At 54.7% G+C, this 16,788-nt stretch overlaps 4 protein-coding genes across 4 annotated transcripts; 3 read left to right on the top strand and 1 right to left on the bottom strand.

The window, feature by feature from the left end:
- The first annotated feature begins 1,066 nt into the window (after positions 1–1,066).
- On the top strand, positions 1,067–3,662 carry EV422DRAFT_518585 (chaperonin Cpn60/TCP-1 family). The gene is made up of 6 exons (XM_053069536.1): positions 1,067–1,291; positions 1,624–1,684; positions 1,760–2,123; positions 2,199–2,847; positions 2,916–3,332; positions 3,403–3,662. The coding sequence occupies exons 1-6, from the start codon at positions 1,184–1,186 to the stop codon at positions 3,433–3,435; spliced, it is 1,632 nt and encodes a 543-aa protein (XP_052927891.1). The 5' UTR covers positions 1,067–1,183; the 3' UTR covers positions 3,436–3,662.
- Positions 3,663–5,138: 1,476 nt separating this feature from the next.
- On the top strand, positions 5,139–5,684 carry EV422DRAFT_493265 (GRAM domain-containing protein; the record flags this gene model as incomplete). Its single annotated transcript, XM_053067661.1, has 1 exon — positions 5,139–5,684. A coding segment is annotated over one exon (546 nt), but the record flags the coding sequence as incomplete, so codon positions are not given.
- A 2,842-nt stretch (positions 5,685–8,526) lies between these two features.
- Positions 8,527–12,686, bottom strand: EV422DRAFT_518571 (uncharacterized protein). The gene is made up of 11 exons (XM_053069535.1): positions 11,787–12,686; positions 11,337–11,721; positions 11,170–11,271; positions 10,932–11,017; positions 10,191–10,846; positions 10,084–10,087; positions 9,900–9,999; positions 9,724–9,823; positions 9,596–9,638; positions 9,355–9,521; positions 8,527–9,270 (listed from the first exon to the last, which is right to left on the bottom strand). The coding sequence occupies exons 1-11, from the start codon at positions 12,426–12,428 to the stop codon at positions 8,835–8,837; spliced, it is 2,721 nt and encodes a 906-aa protein (XP_052927889.1). The 5' UTR covers positions 12,429–12,686; the 3' UTR covers positions 8,527–8,834.
- A 683-nt stretch (positions 12,687–13,369) lies between these two features.
- On the top strand, positions 13,370–16,451 carry EV422DRAFT_504075 (Dolichyl-phosphate-mannose-protein mannosyltransferase-domain-containing protein; the record flags this gene model as incomplete). The annotated part of the gene is made up of 8 exons (XM_053068407.1): positions 13,370–13,555; positions 13,859–14,485; positions 14,556–14,606; positions 14,683–14,866; positions 14,933–15,154; positions 15,301–15,437; positions 15,511–15,718; positions 15,802–16,451. 8 exons carry the CDS (start codon positions 13,370–13,372, stop codon positions 16,449–16,451), a joined length of 2,265 nt encoding a protein of 754 aa, XP_052927888.1.
- Positions 16,452–16,788: the final 337 nt, after the last annotated feature.

Here is a 16,788-nt window from a genome sequence, read left to right as displayed (position 1 = left end):
GAATGCGAGATGGGATGCGGCTTGTTTGGGCAAGGACGTTGGTCCAGGGACGTCCTAGTTCCGCTCTTGACTATACAGACATGGCCTGCTTCATGGCACCGCTGCAGTTCACATCGCCCGATTGGACAGACGACTTCGTTCGCGAGACATTGCAGCGGACTTCGGGCGCAGATGCTCCTCCATGCCGCATATGTGACCCTACCGCTGAAAGATAAGCGGATGAGCTCCACGAGCATGGAGGCAAAGCTGATCTGATCTCCTGCAGCTATATATACAGTATATGAAGTGGGTACGGGAACTAGAAGCGAATTTACCAAAATTTCCGTCAATTCACCAGCCAGTATGCTGACACTCAGAGGGAGCAACCAGCGATGCTCGATTTGGCACCGGTACGGAAACCAACGTTGTGTGGGATGTATTTTGCAAGTAATGTATGACACCGGGAACCTTGTCAATCGGGATGAGCATTGCGTGACGAGGACCCCGACTCGATCCTAGCTGCTCAGAAGGGAGCGCGTCGGGCGCTGTTTTCAACCTCGACCCGTCATTGATATACTTTGCACCAAGCGACCACATATGACAGTCCAGTCCAGATATACAAAAAATTGCGGCAGGTGTATGTACATCTAGTTGAGGGGCGGAATTGGAAAAGTGATCAATGTCGGATGAGGCGGCACATAATGAGAAACTTTGATGCATGCCCATCAAGCATTGGTCATCCGTTCCAGAGCTTCTCGGAAGATGATCAATGTGAATGTGGATTGCTAGGTCCTCGAAGCTGATAAACTGCTGCTGCTCCTCTACAACCAAGCACGCTCCAAACGAAGTGATATCGTTATTGCGTTTCTGGCTCATTTCGAGCCGATTAGACATATATACCATGACAACTTGTCCTCGAATCTCTGAGGCATGTCGCAGTAAGAGTGATTTTGTGTATCAGTCCTGGCCTGTCCCTTTGCCTCCCATCGGAGTCTCAAATGGACGAGGGTTTGGCAACTCAATGTGAATCGGACACTTCTCGTTCAATTATCGGACGCGTCCCGCATTGAAGTGACTGCGCTCGAATTGCGAATCCATCCATCAGGGGACGACGACGACGAACCAACAACGACGACGAGCACTCTATCCATCCATCCATCCATCCATCTGAGAACTCGGACAACGAGGAAGTTAACTATCCACTATGAACGGAATGGACGCTGTCTACGCCACCGACGAGTACGGTCGGCCCGTCATTATCCTGCGTGAGCAGGGCAAGAAGAGTCGCATTAGAGGGATTGAGGCGCAGAAGGTAGGCATTGTTGACCCTGGGAGCACCTACCGTGACGGCAGAGACGGGTGCGGCGAGATGCTGGTGCTTGAACGGTGCAGCTTTCGCGGGCATTTGGCAGACATTGCCGATGGGAATGTGGAACGAGGAAGGACGCGATGACCAATCTAGATCCCAACATGCGATCTGGGGCGACATTCCCATTCACGACCGCGCGAACGGACACCAAATACTCTAGAAATACTCGTCACTACTGTGTTGGGTGGCCAAGCGGTGTTGGCGGGACTTGGTGTGGCAAATTGCGGGATAGCATGCGAATTCCGAGATCTGATCTATATTTCCACGCACTTTAGTCACATATCCTGGCTGCGCGGACGGTAGCAAACATTTTGAAGACGTCATTAGGACCACGAGGTGAGTACCTTGCGAGAAAGGCTTTGCCTGGCCGCCAGTCGGAATGCCATTTGCTGAGCAAAACTATTCCCATAGGTCTCGATAAGATTCTGATCTCTCCCGATGGTGATATTACAATAACGAACGATGGAGCGACTATTCTGAGTCAAATGGAGGTCGAGCACCAGATTGCGAAACTTCTAGTGCAACTATCGAAGAGTCAAGACGACGAGATCGGAGATGGGACAACGGGTGTCGTTGTGCTGGCGGGTGCGCTGCTCGAGCAGGCGGAAACTCTGTTGAACAAGGGTCTTCACCCTATCCGAATTTCCGACGGTTTCGAGCGGGCATGTAATGTGGCTGTTGCCGAGTTGGACAAGATTGCCGATGAGATCAAGGTGGACAAGGAGAACACTGAGATTTTGTTGAAGACGGCAAAGACGTGCCTGGGATCGAAAATGTAAGGCTTGCCGTTTGAGATCCTGGTAGATGCTGCGTTTCGAATTATCAACTTACGGCTGCTTTTTTTGCGCAGCGTATCTAAATGCCACGACCAGTTCGCCCAAATGGCTGTGGACGCTGTTTTGTCCGTGGCTGATTTGGAGAGGAAAGACGTTGACTTCGAGCTTATCAAGGTTGATGGCAAGCTCGGAGGATCCCTGCAGGACTCCAAGCTGGTTTTCGGAGTCGTCGTAGACAAGGATATGTCGCACCCCCAAATGCCCAAGGAGATCAGGGATGCCAGGATAGCCATCCTCACCTGCGCGTTTGAGCCCCCAAAGCCCAAAACCAAGCACAAGCTCGACATTACGTCCGTTGAGGAATACCAGAAGCTGCAAAAGTACGAGAAGGAGAAGTTTGAGGAGATGGTGAAGCAGGTCAAGGACGCTGGAGCCAACCTGGTCATATGCCAATGGGGTTTCGATGACGAGGCGAATCATCTGCTTTTGCAAAACCAGTTGCCTGCTGTCCGATGGGTCGGAGGACCGGAGATTGAGCTGATTGCCATTGCCACCAACGGAAGGATCGTGCCGCGGTTCGAGGAGCTGAGCAAGGAGAAGTTAGGAAAGGCCGGAGTCGTGCGTGAGATCTCCTTTGGAACCACAAAGGACCGCATGCTGGTTATTGAGGAATGTGCGAACACTCGTGCCGTCACTTTATTTGTCCGAGGCGGTAACAAGATGGTATGATACTTGACTACCCGCTCAGTGACCTTTGTGGGATTCCTGACACTTATGTAATACATTCACAGATCATCGACGAAGCCAAGCGCAGTTTGCACGACGCCATCTGCGTCGTCCGCAATCTCGTCCGCGACAACCGCATCGTCTACGGAGGTGGCGCCGCCGAGATCGCCTGCTCGCTCGCCGTCTCCCAAGCCGCCGACGAGATCTCCAGCATCGAGCAGTACGCCATGCGCGGTTTCGCCAACGCCCTCGACGCGATCCCGCTGGCCCTCGCGGAGAACTCTGGCTTGTCGCCTATCGAGACCCTCGCGGAAGTCAAGTCCCGCCAGGCCCTCGAAGCCAACCCGCGTCTGGGCATTGACTGCAACTTGAATGGATCGAACGATATGCGCGAGTTTACGGTGTTCGACCCGTTGATCTCGAAGCGATCCCAGTTCCATTTGGCGACTCAGTTGGTTAAGATGATTCTCAAGATTGACGATGTACGTTGATGTGGCCTTTTTTCTGTCTTCCCCTCACCCAAATACTCACCACTCCACATCCCTCGTACAGGTCATCATGCCCGGCGAAGCAAGCCAGCAATAAACCAAGCAAAACCGCAACTCCCGTCTGCCGCGCAAAATACCTTCCGTGTCAATGTAAAGGGAGAAGCCCATGCCGAGGACACGCTCCCCCTTTTGTATAAAATAACAGATCGCAGGTGTGGGGGGATTTTTTGTTTGTTGTATATTATAGTCGTTTTGAGGGATGAGGTATGGAGTTGAGGATAAACTGTAAGAATAAGATCTGGATAATAAGATATCAAATGAGGGTCCTTCACACAAAAAGAAGCTTGGATGTGATTATTTGGGTCTTGTCTACGGCAAAACTGTGCGTGTTTGCTGAGACACACTCCGACTGTCTAAATCTGGATGTGCGGGGTATGTCGGTTGATAGGCTCTATATCTAGTGTGTCTCAGATCTGTTGCTGATTGATGTTTGCAACAACGCCGCAGACATAGCGGCCGATATGTTATCCATTGACGATGTGAACCCTCGAAATAAGCTACTGGGAAGCGGTCTCGGCCAGGCATGATACTACAGCATCAGCTTTGGTACGCTCATGCGATGTCCCCGGATTTCCAAGAAGGGCCTGGGGCGAAAAGGTGAATGAATGACTTCTTTACAAAGCTGGTGGACGAACAAGGTCAGATGCTCGGCCTCCAGGTCTCCGCCGGTCGTATGCGCCTTTAATTTGTAGGTCGGGGCTCCTTCCCGCCAGATAAATGTCGCCTGCCTTATAGGGTTCTCCGCCTCGCTAGCACCCATATCAGCTCCGAGCGGAATCCCCCTCAGTGAGAGGCGGTCTGGTGGGGTTGACGTGGGGCTTGTCTGTTTGTGGGGTGACGTGGTCCTTGGCCGTCGGTTCATGACGTGACGCCCCTCGCACGGACTCGCATCAAGGTCACTCGGTGAAGGCCCTCAATCCCCGGGGCTTTATTACGCAGTATTTATGGGAACAGCTCGCAGACCTTCCCCATACATTCCATCACCAACCTCAATTAGTCTTGCGGAGCGGAAGACGGGGCCTCCTGTTGTAGCATAGTTACCTACATATATATATATATATACAGTCCTCGTTCGGAATCATCGCCATGGCGAGCGAGTCATCCCCAGAGTCATCCCCACCGGACGTCTCGCTAACACCAAACTCAAAAGACATGCAGTCGAAGGAACAAGCTCCCGCGGCAGCAGCGGCGATACCCGTACCTGTTCCTGTTCTCGCTCCAGCCGGCCAGTCCGCTGCCAGCGCTCTCAGCAACGAAGTCCGCCGCGTCTTTTCCCTCGGCTCTCTCACCTCCCCTTCCATGCAGAACCTTCCCTTTGTTCGCTCAAAACTGAACACCGGTGGATCGCCACCGACCTCCACATCTGCGAATGCATTATCATCGGAACCTCTCAAAAGATCATCGTCTAACTCTCCACCCGCAACAGACCCATCACCGCCATCCAGCGCGCAGAAAGCGTTCTCCGCCCTGAGTGCGAAATCCCTACCGTGGCTCACAAAAACGTTCTCGGATCGCGATGGGTCGGCGGCGGCGGCAAAGGCACGAAAGGCTGCTAATAGCGAGGCGGAGGCGAGGGATATTGACTCGCTCAATCATTCAGGGAGCGAAGGCGATACAGGCGAATCATTCTTTTCCGGCGCGGCTGGGATGAGACGGTCTCAGTCGGTGAGGGAAGTAGTCAAAAGCACATTGGCAAAGGCCGTCACAGAGAGCGAGATGCTTGGATCCAACCTCTTCCGAATGCCCGGTAGCGCAGGCGGCAGCAATAGCAACATCAGCAACACCAAACTCGAGGTAGACACCACCACCACCAACTCCCACAAATCCTCCCGCCGCGGCTCAACAACCTACCCCCGCTCCAGCCTCACAACCCGCAACGGCGACTCAGTAGCCGAAGCCGCCGTCGCCTTCCTCGCCTCCCCAGACTCTCTCGGCTTCTCCCTTGCCTCCAAAAAACGCAACACAGACTTCCACGACCTCTTCCCCACCCTCCCGCGCGACGACCTCCTCGTCGACGATTTTTCTTGCGCGTGGCAAAAAGAGGTCCTCATACAAGGCCGCATGTACATCTCGGAACGGCATGTCTGCTTCTATGCGAATATCCTCGGCTGGGTGCATTCGGTGGAATTGCCGTTTGCAAGCATCACCGCGCTGGAAAAACGGAATGTGGCGGCGATTATACCGAATGCGATCGAGGTCTCTGTGGGCGATGTCAAGTACTTTTTTGCGAGCTTTCTGCATAGGGAGGAGTCATTTTGTTTGCTGGTGAGGTTGTGGGATTTGTCGGCGAAGAAGTCGTTTCAGTTACGGACGATTAAAAAGCCGGTTGAGGATGAGACTGAGGAGTTGGCTGTGGATGATGTGACGGCCGAGGGGTTAGCCGCGAAGGACGATACAAGAGGCCGCACCACCATCTCACCAAATTCCGCACCGACACCAACATCTGCACCCCAAAAACAACCAACATCCCGCAGCCACTCCGCCGACTCCCTCCAAGACCACACCAAACCACGGAAACGAACACCAAAAAGCAAAGTCGGCGTCGCCTCAGCAAGCGACTCGGAAACCACCACAATGTCAACCGATAAAGTCATCCCGCCATCCGTCGCAGATGGCGGCAGAAAAGCGCGTGACTCCTCTACTCACCAACCCACCACCGACCACCCACTCCCATCCTCCGATCCCACCGACCCAGCCTCAACCTCAATCGCACCCGCCCTAACCCTTCCAACCCTCCACCGCCGGCACACAGGAAAACCCAAAACTGAACGATCGGAGGTGGTTGAGAAGGAGGGGGCCTGGGAGGATGTTGGTGGGGAGGGTGTGAACGGCATTCGCGGTGAGGGCGATGAACAGATTGTTGGTGGTGGTGGGGAAGCCGGGGGTGAGGAGGTCGTGCAGGCGGATATCTTCAATGTGGCAGCTCCATCACCACCTACGCCACCACCAACATCACATCCACGCCCGCACGCGCACCCCCACACCCAAACGCACGCCCGCTCACTTAAGAAGAAAAAACGGCCCTTGAAGCAACAACAACAACAACAGGCGACACCAGCAGACTGCGCCTGCGGCCCCGAACACGACGCCATGACACCCGTTCTGAACGCGGTGTTTCCGGTGCCTGTACATGTATTGTGGCGGTTGATGTATGGGTTGAGGGACAGTAGGGAAGGCTTTTTGAGGTGGTTTTTGGTGGGGCGGAAGTGTCACGGTATGTATCACGTTAACTATCACCCCCACGAATCGTTGACTGACAATGCCTCCAACTCGTAGATTTTAAACTCGTTGATTGGAACCCGCCTCCGAATGGGGATCTACCGGACCCGGAGACGGACGTCCCACTCGACAGCGAGGCGTTGACGAGTCCACAGACGTATGACGCGGTTGGGGTGGGCTGGAAGAGGAAATTGGCGTATGTTGTTCCGTTGAGTGGGGCTATTGGTAAGGTTTTGTCATTTCCTTCGTTTTGCGAGATGGGAGGGATGGGAGTTTTGCTTACGGATGGTTGGTTTGGATCGCGGTTAGGCCCGAAACAGACCCAGTGTAAACTCGAGGAAACCGTTGTTAAGCGGGATGAGGGGCGGTACGTTACAAACACACCCCATCACACTCAGGACGCATACACCTCAGTTATCTCATCATCTTATCCGCTTCTGTACAACGTAGATCAATATGCATCCTCCAAATCTCCCGCACCCCCGACGTTCCCTCCGGCACAGCCTTCCAATCGCGGCTCAAGCTCTGCCTTACCTCTGTGCCGCCCTCGTCCGCATCGCCCATATCGAATTCATGTCACACACGATTGCGCGTCTCCTGCCAAGTCGAATGGCTCAAATCTTCCTGGTTGAAGACACCGATCAACGCGGCTGTGCCCGAGGGGTTGAGGGAGTATCATAACGCTCTGGAGGGGGCTGTCAGGGAGTGGTGTGAAGCGAACCCACAATCGCGTGAGGTTGAGAGTGGGGATGGAACGCAGCAGGAGGAAGCGGAGAGCGATATTGACATCGATGTGAAAGACAGCGCAGAAGACCACGCGGGCGGACGAGACACGACGTCAACATCCACCCCCTCGCCCCCGCCGCCGTTAACGCACCCCCTGGAACTCGAACTGGCCGCGCTCGCAAAGAATGAAGCCCGGCGCGCTAAAATCGACGCCCTGTTGCCTGCCAAGCATCGAAGCGTCAGCGCGGGTCACGCAGCTGCAGCCACGACGACGGCCAGTGCGCTGGCGAGGATGTGGCCGAGCACGGCGACGGCTGGTGAGGCTGGGGTGCGGGCTTTTGTGCCTGCGACTAAACGGCCCGGGAGTGGCGGGGAGAATGGGACCCGTAAAGGCGGAAGCGGGTGGAACTGGGGATACTGGGTCGTCCGCGCGGTGGTGGGGGTAGTCGTCGCCGCAGGGGTCGTGTGGTGTGTCCGGTGGGTTGTGAGGGAGGAGGTCCGGCGGGTTTTGAGGGAGATGCGGGAACGCGGGCAGTGTTTGGGGGAGGGCCAGGGGGTTGAAAAGTGATTTGGCGTGTATCAAACAACCTGGGGACATAACATCGCGTACCATACCCGCCAACGCACAATGTATATCTACCTCTGCGACACAAACGGGAACATGTAGCATATCCTTCCTTTTTGGGGGCCGAAAAGCGCCAGTACATAAACGTTTCGAAGAAAAGAATTTGGGCCAGGACGTTCAAGTGGGGTCCCGTACGTGGTCATCATCTCGTTTTTTGAGCGCATCCAGGTTCACTTCGATATCGGGCCCCTGCCGTGTCACCCGCACGCACACGGGCATTCACACACGGGGTCGCACCCTTTTCAGATTTCAGATTCGGGATCGACGGTGAAAGCTCGCAAGGATGTCCTGGCAAGTAGGGGACCTCTGCTGTAACCGCGTTCGCTGGTGTGCAAACGCAAAATGACAGCATGACAAAGCACGCGTTGGTTCGCGTAAGCAAACCTGTCAAAAAAAACTGAACTGGTTGCTCGACGCTTTTCCGTGTTTTTGGCATAAACTGCCCCGAAATATGCATGCATTCGTTCGGGCAGGTAAGGACCATATCCGAACCGAGACAGAATGAGTTTTCCGGAGTCCGGTTCAAGGGAAGCGCACCCGGATACACTTTGAGGTCTGGTCGGGCCCGGAAGGCGATTGGCTTTCCAGATATCTACGATGGACATTGGCAGACGAACCTTTGCTCATATGTACAACATACATTGCAACCAGAAATAACTCGGGTAGTCGAGTGATGGCAGATGGACCTGATGAAGCGGGACTGAGGGACATGGTATCGTATCAAGAATGCCTCGTGTCAGTCTTGCAATGTTATCTTCCCTCCAGAGAATGCCCCCAAAAGAACCCAAAAAGACAGCCACGAAGCGGACCACAGTCCTACTAGCCGGGCGCAAAAGCAGAATCGCGCCTTCCCTCAGTCCACACCCCTACTTCTCCATCAACTTAACCGGCCCCGACAAATGCCCACTCGTCAACCGATCCCTCAACAGCGCCCCCGCCGTATCCCCCGGATAATTCATCAAATACCTTTCCACCTCTTCCAACAACGTCATCCCTTCTTCGCCCTCCACATCCTCCAACACCTCCACCCTCTTCCTCAGGGCGTCAAACGTCAGATTGCGCTCAGCGATGGCCGGTGATACCCCCTCGCGCGTCCCGCAGAGCTCGTGTAGGTATGTTGCGGTGCTCCGGCCTTTCACGATGACTTGTTCGAGGGCGCGGGTTTCGAAGAGAGGGGGGAGTTGGCGGGCCATTTCGTCGGAGAGGACGATGTTGGTGTTGTAGCGTTTGTTGAGGCCTTCGAGGCGGGAACAGAGGTTGACGTCGTCGCCGACGCAGCCGTATTTGAGGCGGTGGACGGATCTGGGGTGTATACATTTGCGTTGCACAATGCTGAGTCCCCATTTGCATCCCTCGTTGATATGCTTGCTTCGATGTTTACGTTACCCGATGTTCCCGACAAGCACCGTCCCCACATGCAACCCCATGCGCACCGACATGGGCTCATACCCCTTGCCCGCCAACATCTGATTGAACGTCGCCATCGCCGCCTGCTGGTCCAAGGCGCATTGCACCGCTAGCGTCGCGTGGTTGGGGCTGTCTTCCCAAAATGCCTATGAGAAATCACAGAGAGAGCCGTCAGTTTTGAGCCATTGCGTGAACGCGACCTAAGCGATATCTGGCGTACCATGATAGCATCACCAATGAAATCCGCGACGATGCCGTCATAGCTGTGCTGCGCCCAAATAGAGAGAGCAAGATTGTTCAATCGCCACAAAACATATCGCAAAAGTACGGAAGAGTGGGACCCCTAACCGTGCGATAATCTCAGTCATAAAACCAAGATACTTGGACAAGATGGTGATGAGGACAGCGACGGGGAGGCGTTCGGAGAGGACTGTAAAGTCTTTGATGTCTGGGGAAATCAGATGGTCGTTAGCATGTAGATCCCTCGGCGAGATGTCGTGGGGCCTGCTGATAGAAGCACATACCGGAGAAGAAGATCGACACCTCCTTCCGCGTGACACAAATATCGGCGGCGCCGGGTTCGTTCCAGACGATGCGTTGGACTACCAATGGGTGCACGAATTTCTAGGGCACAAGAGAGCGAAGGGGGTGAGATGGGGTGGTTTGCGCATGGAGGGTTGACGGTGGGTCAGAGCGGGTGAGTGTTACGCACCTGGAAGCCTTGAATTGTCGTTTTCATTTGCTGGAAAGATGCTAGGAGAGAAAGCGGATGTGTGCGCTCCACGCGTGTCCCCTTCTATGAAGATTCAGAGAACGCGTGCATACCTTGCAAAAGCCTAATCTCCACCAAGTTCGAATCCTCATAAACCGTCGTCGTCGACCTCACACTCTCCGTCCCCTCCTCCTCCAACAACTTAGCCATCTTCTCCGCCTTCGCCTTGAACAAGCTGTTCATTTTATCCGTCACATCCGCCAACGGCTTTGTGATCCCCATCGCAAACACAAACGTCAGAGCAATCGATACCGCCAACAACCCACAGAAGACCCCGATGGCGACGTTGCGGGAGGTGGTGACCCCGGAGAGGAAGTCGGATTGGTTGATCATTAGGACGACGGCCCATTGGAGGTTGGAAGCGCCCGTGTCGAGGGGTGCGACGTTGAGGAATTTGGCCTGGCCGTCGATATCTCCTGTGAAGATACGTTTGGCGTGGACTTTGTCCCAGCCGCCGTACTCCGCGATGACGATCCTGTCGGCGTCGTGGTAGGATTGCGGGAAGTATTGGCTGTCGGGTTTGAGGAGGCTGACGGTGCCGTCGCAGACGGAGTTGGTCATTCGGCCGTCGCAGCGGTAGGACAGGTCGCGGTCCGAGGCGCCGACGACCATGCCGTCCTTGCGGTTAACGATGAGGAGGATCGCGTCGGAGGAGGCGCTGGTGGCGACTTCGCGGAGGATGGGAGAGATGGAGCCGAGCTGTGTGGGAAGTAGTACAGCGAATTTAGCAATGTGGCAAATGAGCGAACTGTGAGCCACCAACTCCCTGGACGAATTCTCGTACCGCAATGTCAGTCCCAGCGATGCCAACCCATACGCCGGCCGGGTTGATCGCAGCCATACTCAGTGTCACATAAGGGCGATTGTCGACTTTCCTGAAAGAAGGCCCATAATCACTCACAAGGACGACATATGATGCAATTAAAATCACCTTTAAAGTATACACACCACACCTGAAAAAAGACAGCAGGATTGAGTTAGTGCTTGATGAATCAGTGGTAAGGTTGAAAGGCCAAAGCAACTCACCCAGGGAGAACTCCATAACATCGCGCCGGGATTGATGCGGGGCTCGACGTTGTACACCATCTCATATGTGGGGTCATCATAGTCGATCCACGCCGATGCTGTAACCTATGCGTGAGAATCACCCTTGCATCCGCCCTCATAGCCGCCACTGGCCGGTACGTACCATTACTAACCAGCACATTATAATCCCCATTCTCATCATGTCCCCACGTATAAAACCTCGCCTTATTATCTGGCAACGCCGGCGTCCCCGTCGCATTCCACTTCTGCAACTTCTTATCATTCCCGAAAATTGCGCCCCAGCACCCGCCACCATTCTCATTGAGCGGGAACACGTATGCGTCGGAGGAGGTGTTTGGGTTAGCGGTGAGCAGCAGCTGCATGGATTCGGCGTAGGCTTGCAGGCCGGATACGGTTTCGACGTTGTGGGTGCCGGCGCGGATCATGGCGACGTTGGTGCGTTCGAGGGATTCGGCGGCGCGGAGACGGGTTAGGAGGCGGTCGGTGATGTCTTGGATGATTGTGTCTTGGATTTGGGTTGCTAGGTCCTGCGATGAGATGGTCGAGATTTGAGTATGTTTGGGATTCATGATGAAAGGTTGATAACGCCTACCATGACGTTCTCCTGGTTGCGCAAGAGCATGAAGATGAAGATAAACAGCCCGTTGAAGATGAGGGCCGTCATGAACAGCACGATGATAGTGGTGCGGATCGACAACCACTTCTTCCACCTGGGTTCACGGAAACTGATCACACCCTCCTTGCCGCCTGCCTTGCGCATCAAACCTTCATCCACAATATCCTCCGCCTGGGCCGTACCCTTAATCGCGCTATCTCGGTCGATAGGAACACCGGCTTCGACATCATGTTTGGAGCCGAACCTCGACACCGCGGCTGGTTTGCGCTGGACGCTGTTCATGGAATTCTTCATGGCAGTTTTGGCCAGGGTGCTCTGCGACTGCTTCTGCTGGGGTGGCTGGTCAAGACTGGAGCGGTACTGGCTGTTTGACTGCACAGCCATGACCCTCGAGCCAGACAGATTGTCTCTGGATGAACTCTTGGCCTGTTGCAGATCGGGCAGGTCCTGCAGACATCCCGCAGCGAGTTTGGAGGCATCGATGCGGGAGGTCATGGAGGTGGACGAAGAGCGGCCGGGGATGTTGTTGAGCCTGCCGGTGAGGAAGGAGCTTTGCGAGGGCTGTTTGCTGCCTCCCTGGGCCTCGCCGGCTACGGATTTGCGTGTTGCGGCGTCCATCTTTGTTGTGCGCCGGATGGTAGTGCGATGTGATGGATTCTTTGCGACCACCGGCTTTTCCCTGGTAGCTCCAAATTTCCAAGGGGTGCCTCGCGGAGGAGGTCGGCTTGATTATATAGGAGTCGGACTTTTGAAATCGGAGGGACGGAGGAACCTGATGTTTTTAAAATATATTCTTATGACGTACGAGGAAGCTGCTGCTGAACAATATCATGATAGAAATGGGATTCAGCTTCATTCGAGGTGACTTTTCGTTCATTCGCGGGCTGAATGGGGAGCCGATTATAAACATTGGGGGGCGATTACTGGGCAGTGAGCCCTGGGTCTGCTTCGATTCCGTCTCCGCCTTTGCCAAGAACAACGTGCACGCGCTGTCGAAATGGGCGAGTGCGTGAGTCACTGGGGATGACTGCGCGGGCGTGACTACAGGAATGGGTAACTCGTGCTAAATGTGGGTAGCTCACCCCAAGAATAAGACTTTTTTACAGCCAAAGTGAACCATTTGATTAACAAACCTAACCCCTTTGCCTTCGGTGAGTCGGCCTTACCCGGCCTCCTACAATCAGGGTCTACTGTCTAACTACGTCTAACCCTAACCCGAATTACTCACATTTAGCGCGAGTTACCCACTTCTAGTCAATCCCTGACTGCGCAATCAATTGACGGCACACCTCCATGTTCTTCAAATTTCACGCACGCCCGATCACATCAAGCCGCTGGCCACACCAAAACTGAGGTGCCCACAACTCGCTCTCGCTTTCGCAGGACAGTATCGAGAGTAAAGAAAGGAGAGTAAGAGTTGGAGAGGAAGGAACGTCGGCTACGTGGTTCTCCCGTCGAACGATCTCTGAGGCTCCTCCGTTGGGAGTGGAGAAAAGGACTTCCGGGCGCCTCCGAGAGCCTATTTCCAACGAGGCCGTCTCACATCACCAGTAGCCACCATGGACTATCTATCTCAACCAGACGCCGGTCTGCGGAAACGGCCAAACTTGAAGGATGGAGTCCTCCCGTCGGCAGGCTCGGACCCAAATTTGTTGGACGTCGACTTCAAGGGCGCCGGTGGGAAGCACCATCTTGCACACCACCAGCAGCAACACGGTGTAAGGCGGAGTGCACCGGTTACATCGGTGAGTTGGAGGCAGGAAAGTAGGGAAAAGAGGAAGGGCGGAGTCCTACGAGCGGCAGCGGCTTGTTGTGCTGGCGCGCGCAAAGAGCCGAAAGCGCAATATTGGTTGGCTAAGGAGACGCGAGCAAGACGAGCGCATTGCGCCAATGCTTGGGCCATAGGACCGTTCGAAGGTGCCTTGCGAGCGGTAGCGAGCAGCATGTCGTTCTGGCAACGGACACTGGATGAACGCGTGTGCCGCTTTACAAAATTGTGGTCAACATCATGTGCAATTCCCATCTCACCATGATCTCCAACCCAATAGGTATCCGTCATCCCAACAGACCAAACACAACTGATCATACTAGGCGTCCTGACACTCGCCGCCTTCATCACACGGCTATACAAGATCGGCTGGGCCAACTATGTCGTCTGGGATGAAGCGCATTTCGGCAAATTCGCGGGTCACTACCTGAAGCGGACATTCTATTTCGACGTTCATCCACCACTGGGGAAGATGATCAATGGCTTTGCGGGGCTACTAGCAGGGTTCGACGGCGGGTTCGAGTTCGAGTCGGGCGCAACCTACCCGCCGGAAGTGCACTACTCCATCATGCGGGTCTCCAACGCGTTGTTTGGGATAGGCATGGTCCCGTTGTCGTATCTGACCGCGATCCAGTTACATCTTTCGCCGTTGGCGTGCGCGTTGGTGGGGACGATGGTAGTGTTTGATGTCGCGCTGGCGTGCATCAGTCGCTTCATCTTGCTGGATTCCATGTTGCTGTTCTTCACCGTCTTGAGCGTGTTTTGCTTGACGGTGTTTCGGAATCATCAAAGGACGAAGCCGTTTACGCCGGAATGGTACTTTTGGTTGTTTGCCACGGGGGTGTCGCTCGGTACCGTGCTGAGCGTGAAGTGGGTTGGGCTGTTTGCCATCGCTTTGGTTGGATTGGTGAGTTCGGAAAGGGAGAATCTACGAGATTTTTCTCGCATCGGCACTCGACTCACGCGTTGAAACGCAGCATACCGTAGACGAACTCTGGGAGATGCTAGGCGACCTCAAAATGTCACCGGTACGGAACGCAGCACTTCACCGATTCCCGCGTTCCCCCATCAGAAAGCCTAAACCTCGCCTCTCACCCACTCTAGGCAACCTACGCCAATCACTGGATAGCCCGCATCGCCGGCCTAATCATAGCCCCAATGGCAGTCTACACATTCTCCTTTGTCCTCCACTTTGCCGTTCTGAACCATAGCGGACCGGGCGACGCACAGATGAGCTCACTGTTCCAGGCTGGGCTGAGAGGAAACAACTTCCATGAGAACCCTCTTGGTGGGTCTCAACTCAACTGCCGCATCCTCTACTTGCCAAGCTAACCGCTGGGAACCCCACTCACAGAGTTAGCCTACGGCTCCAAAATCTCACTCAAAAACAACGGCCACGGCGGAGGTCTCCTGCACTCGCACGTGCAGCGATACCCCACGGGATCAGAACAGCAGCAGGTCACGTGTTACCATCATAAGGACTCGAATAATGAGTGGATTGTGACGAAGCCGTGGGGGGAGGAGGGGGACCCGGAGGTGGTGGAGTTTGTTAAGGATGGGGATGTTTTGCGGTTGGGTGAGTTTTGAGAATTGGCGTTACGGGATGGGGGTGGATGCGGACGCGATGGAAGGGGACACCAGATGTTTTTGGCCGGTGCGAAGGTACCTGTTGGGGGAGTCAAGCCAACTCACTCGTCCTTTCATGCACCGTATCTACTGCAGTCCATGAACCAACGGGTCGCAATCTGCACAGCCACAACGTCAAAGCGCCGGTCACCACATCGCAGAACGAAGTCAGCTGTTATGGAAACGCCACCGTAGGCGACAGCAACGATCTGTGGAAGGTCGAGCGCGTTGACGTAAGTTCATCGTCTCAAACAGTGCGTTCCCCAAACCTTCGTCCCTAACCATCCCCTATCCTGCCCACCAAAGGACCTCGTTGACAAAAAATCCACCCGCATCCGCTCCCTCACTACCCGCTTCCGTCTCCGCCACTCCAACTCCGGGTGCCTCCTGCGCTCGCACGCCGTGTCGCTGCCGCAGTGGGGCTTCAAACAGGCGGAGGTGGTGTGCCAGAAGGAGGCGGATAATGATAGTAGGAACCATTGGTGGAATATCGAGGAGCATTCGCATGAGAAGCGTAAGTGGAAAATCAAAATCACAAAAATCCCTCACAAATCTCAACCCTCCTTGGTGTTGACATACTTTGCATTGATAAAACAGTCCAACCAGGCGGCAAAAACGCCTACCGCTCCAAATTCACAAAAGACTTCCTCGATCTCAACGTCGCCATGTGGACCTCCAACAACGCCCTCACCCCGGACCCCGACAAAGAACCGGACGCCCTAACCTCCCAACCCTACCAATGGCCGTTCCTCCTCGTCGGTCTCCGCATGTGCGGGTGGGGCGACGCCTCCATCAAATATTGGTTGATTGGCAATCCGGTGGTTTGGTGGGGCTCGACCGCGAGTCTCGCCGTGTTCCTCGGCACGTGTCTGGTTTACGCCGTGAGAGCCAAACGACATTACCGGGATTTCAGCCCCCAGAGCTGGGATGATTTTTGGTTTACCGCAAAAGTCGGGTTCGGCGGCTGGGCCCTCCACTACCTCCCCTTCTTCCTCATGGGGCGCGTCACCTACCTCCACCATTACTTCCCGGCCCTCTACTTCGCCATCCTCACCTTCGCCTTCATCGTCGACCATATCGGCAAGAGGGTGTTGCCCCCCGTGGTGCATCAGGCGGTGCTGGGCGGGGTGCTGGCGATGGTGGTGGTGAATTTCGTGTATTTTCAGGATTTTGTGTATGGGTTTGATACGCCGGCGATGGGGTATAAGGGGCGGTGGTGGTTGAAGAGTTGGAATTTGATTGATTAGGGCGAGGGGGGATACCCGTGGCGTTGTGTATGTATTTTGTTTTCGGGTTATGATTATTTGCGCACTGCTTGCTGTTCGTACTTAGATGCAGGCACTCACGACAGATGTTCGAATGCATGTCATGTTTTCAACTCGCATATGTACTGTATATGTCATGGTAAACCACCGCATCTGCCCTCCAAATACAAAACCAACGTACAGATGAAGGGTGGGTGTGAAGGGGACGAAACGCAGAGTTGCAAGGAAGACGCGATGTCGGGAGCTGAATTTTCGGTTCGTGTGTGTCGGTCGACTCTGCCCTCCCCGATGAAATTCGCAACCCGCCAATGCAACGACA

Source organism: Fimicolochytrium jonesii (genome assembly GCF_025526975.1).
Source record: "Fimicolochytrium jonesii strain JEL569 chromosome Unknown EV422scaffold_4, whole genome shotgun sequence".
Taxonomy (NCBI): Eukaryota; Fungi; Chytridiomycota; class Chytridiomycetes; order Spizellomycetales; family Powellomycetaceae; genus Fimicolochytrium; species Fimicolochytrium jonesii.
The sequence above is the reverse complement of the archived record's forward strand: the minus strand, read 5'-3'. Positions and strand labels throughout refer to the sequence as shown.

Bases quoted from the DNA above. Each gene is read 5' to 3' on its own strand.
- EV422DRAFT_518585 (XM_053069536.1), top strand. From the start codon at position 1,184: ATGAACGGAATGGACGCTGTCTACGCCACCGACGAGTACGGTCGGCCC. The intron at 1,292-1,623 runs GTAGGCATTGTT...CACGCACTTTAG, and splicing joins GAGGGATTGAGGCGCAGAAG to TCACATATCCTGGCTGCGCG. The intron at 3,333-3,402 runs GTACGTTGATGT...TCCCTCGTACAG, and splicing joins TGATTCTCAAGATTGACGAT to GTCATCATGCCCGGCGAAGC.
- EV422DRAFT_518571 (XM_053069535.1), bottom strand. From the start codon at position 12,428: ATGGACGCCGCAACACGCAAATCCGTAGCCGGCGAGGCCCAGGGAGGC. The intron at 10,847-10,931 runs GTACGAGAATTC...CTTCCCACACAG, and splicing joins TCGCTGGGACTGACATTGCG to CTCGGCTCCATCTCTCCCAT. The intron at 9,271-9,354 runs GTAACGTAAACA...TATACACCCCAG, and splicing joins GTGCTTGTCGGGAACATCGG to ATCCGTCCACCGCCTCAAAT.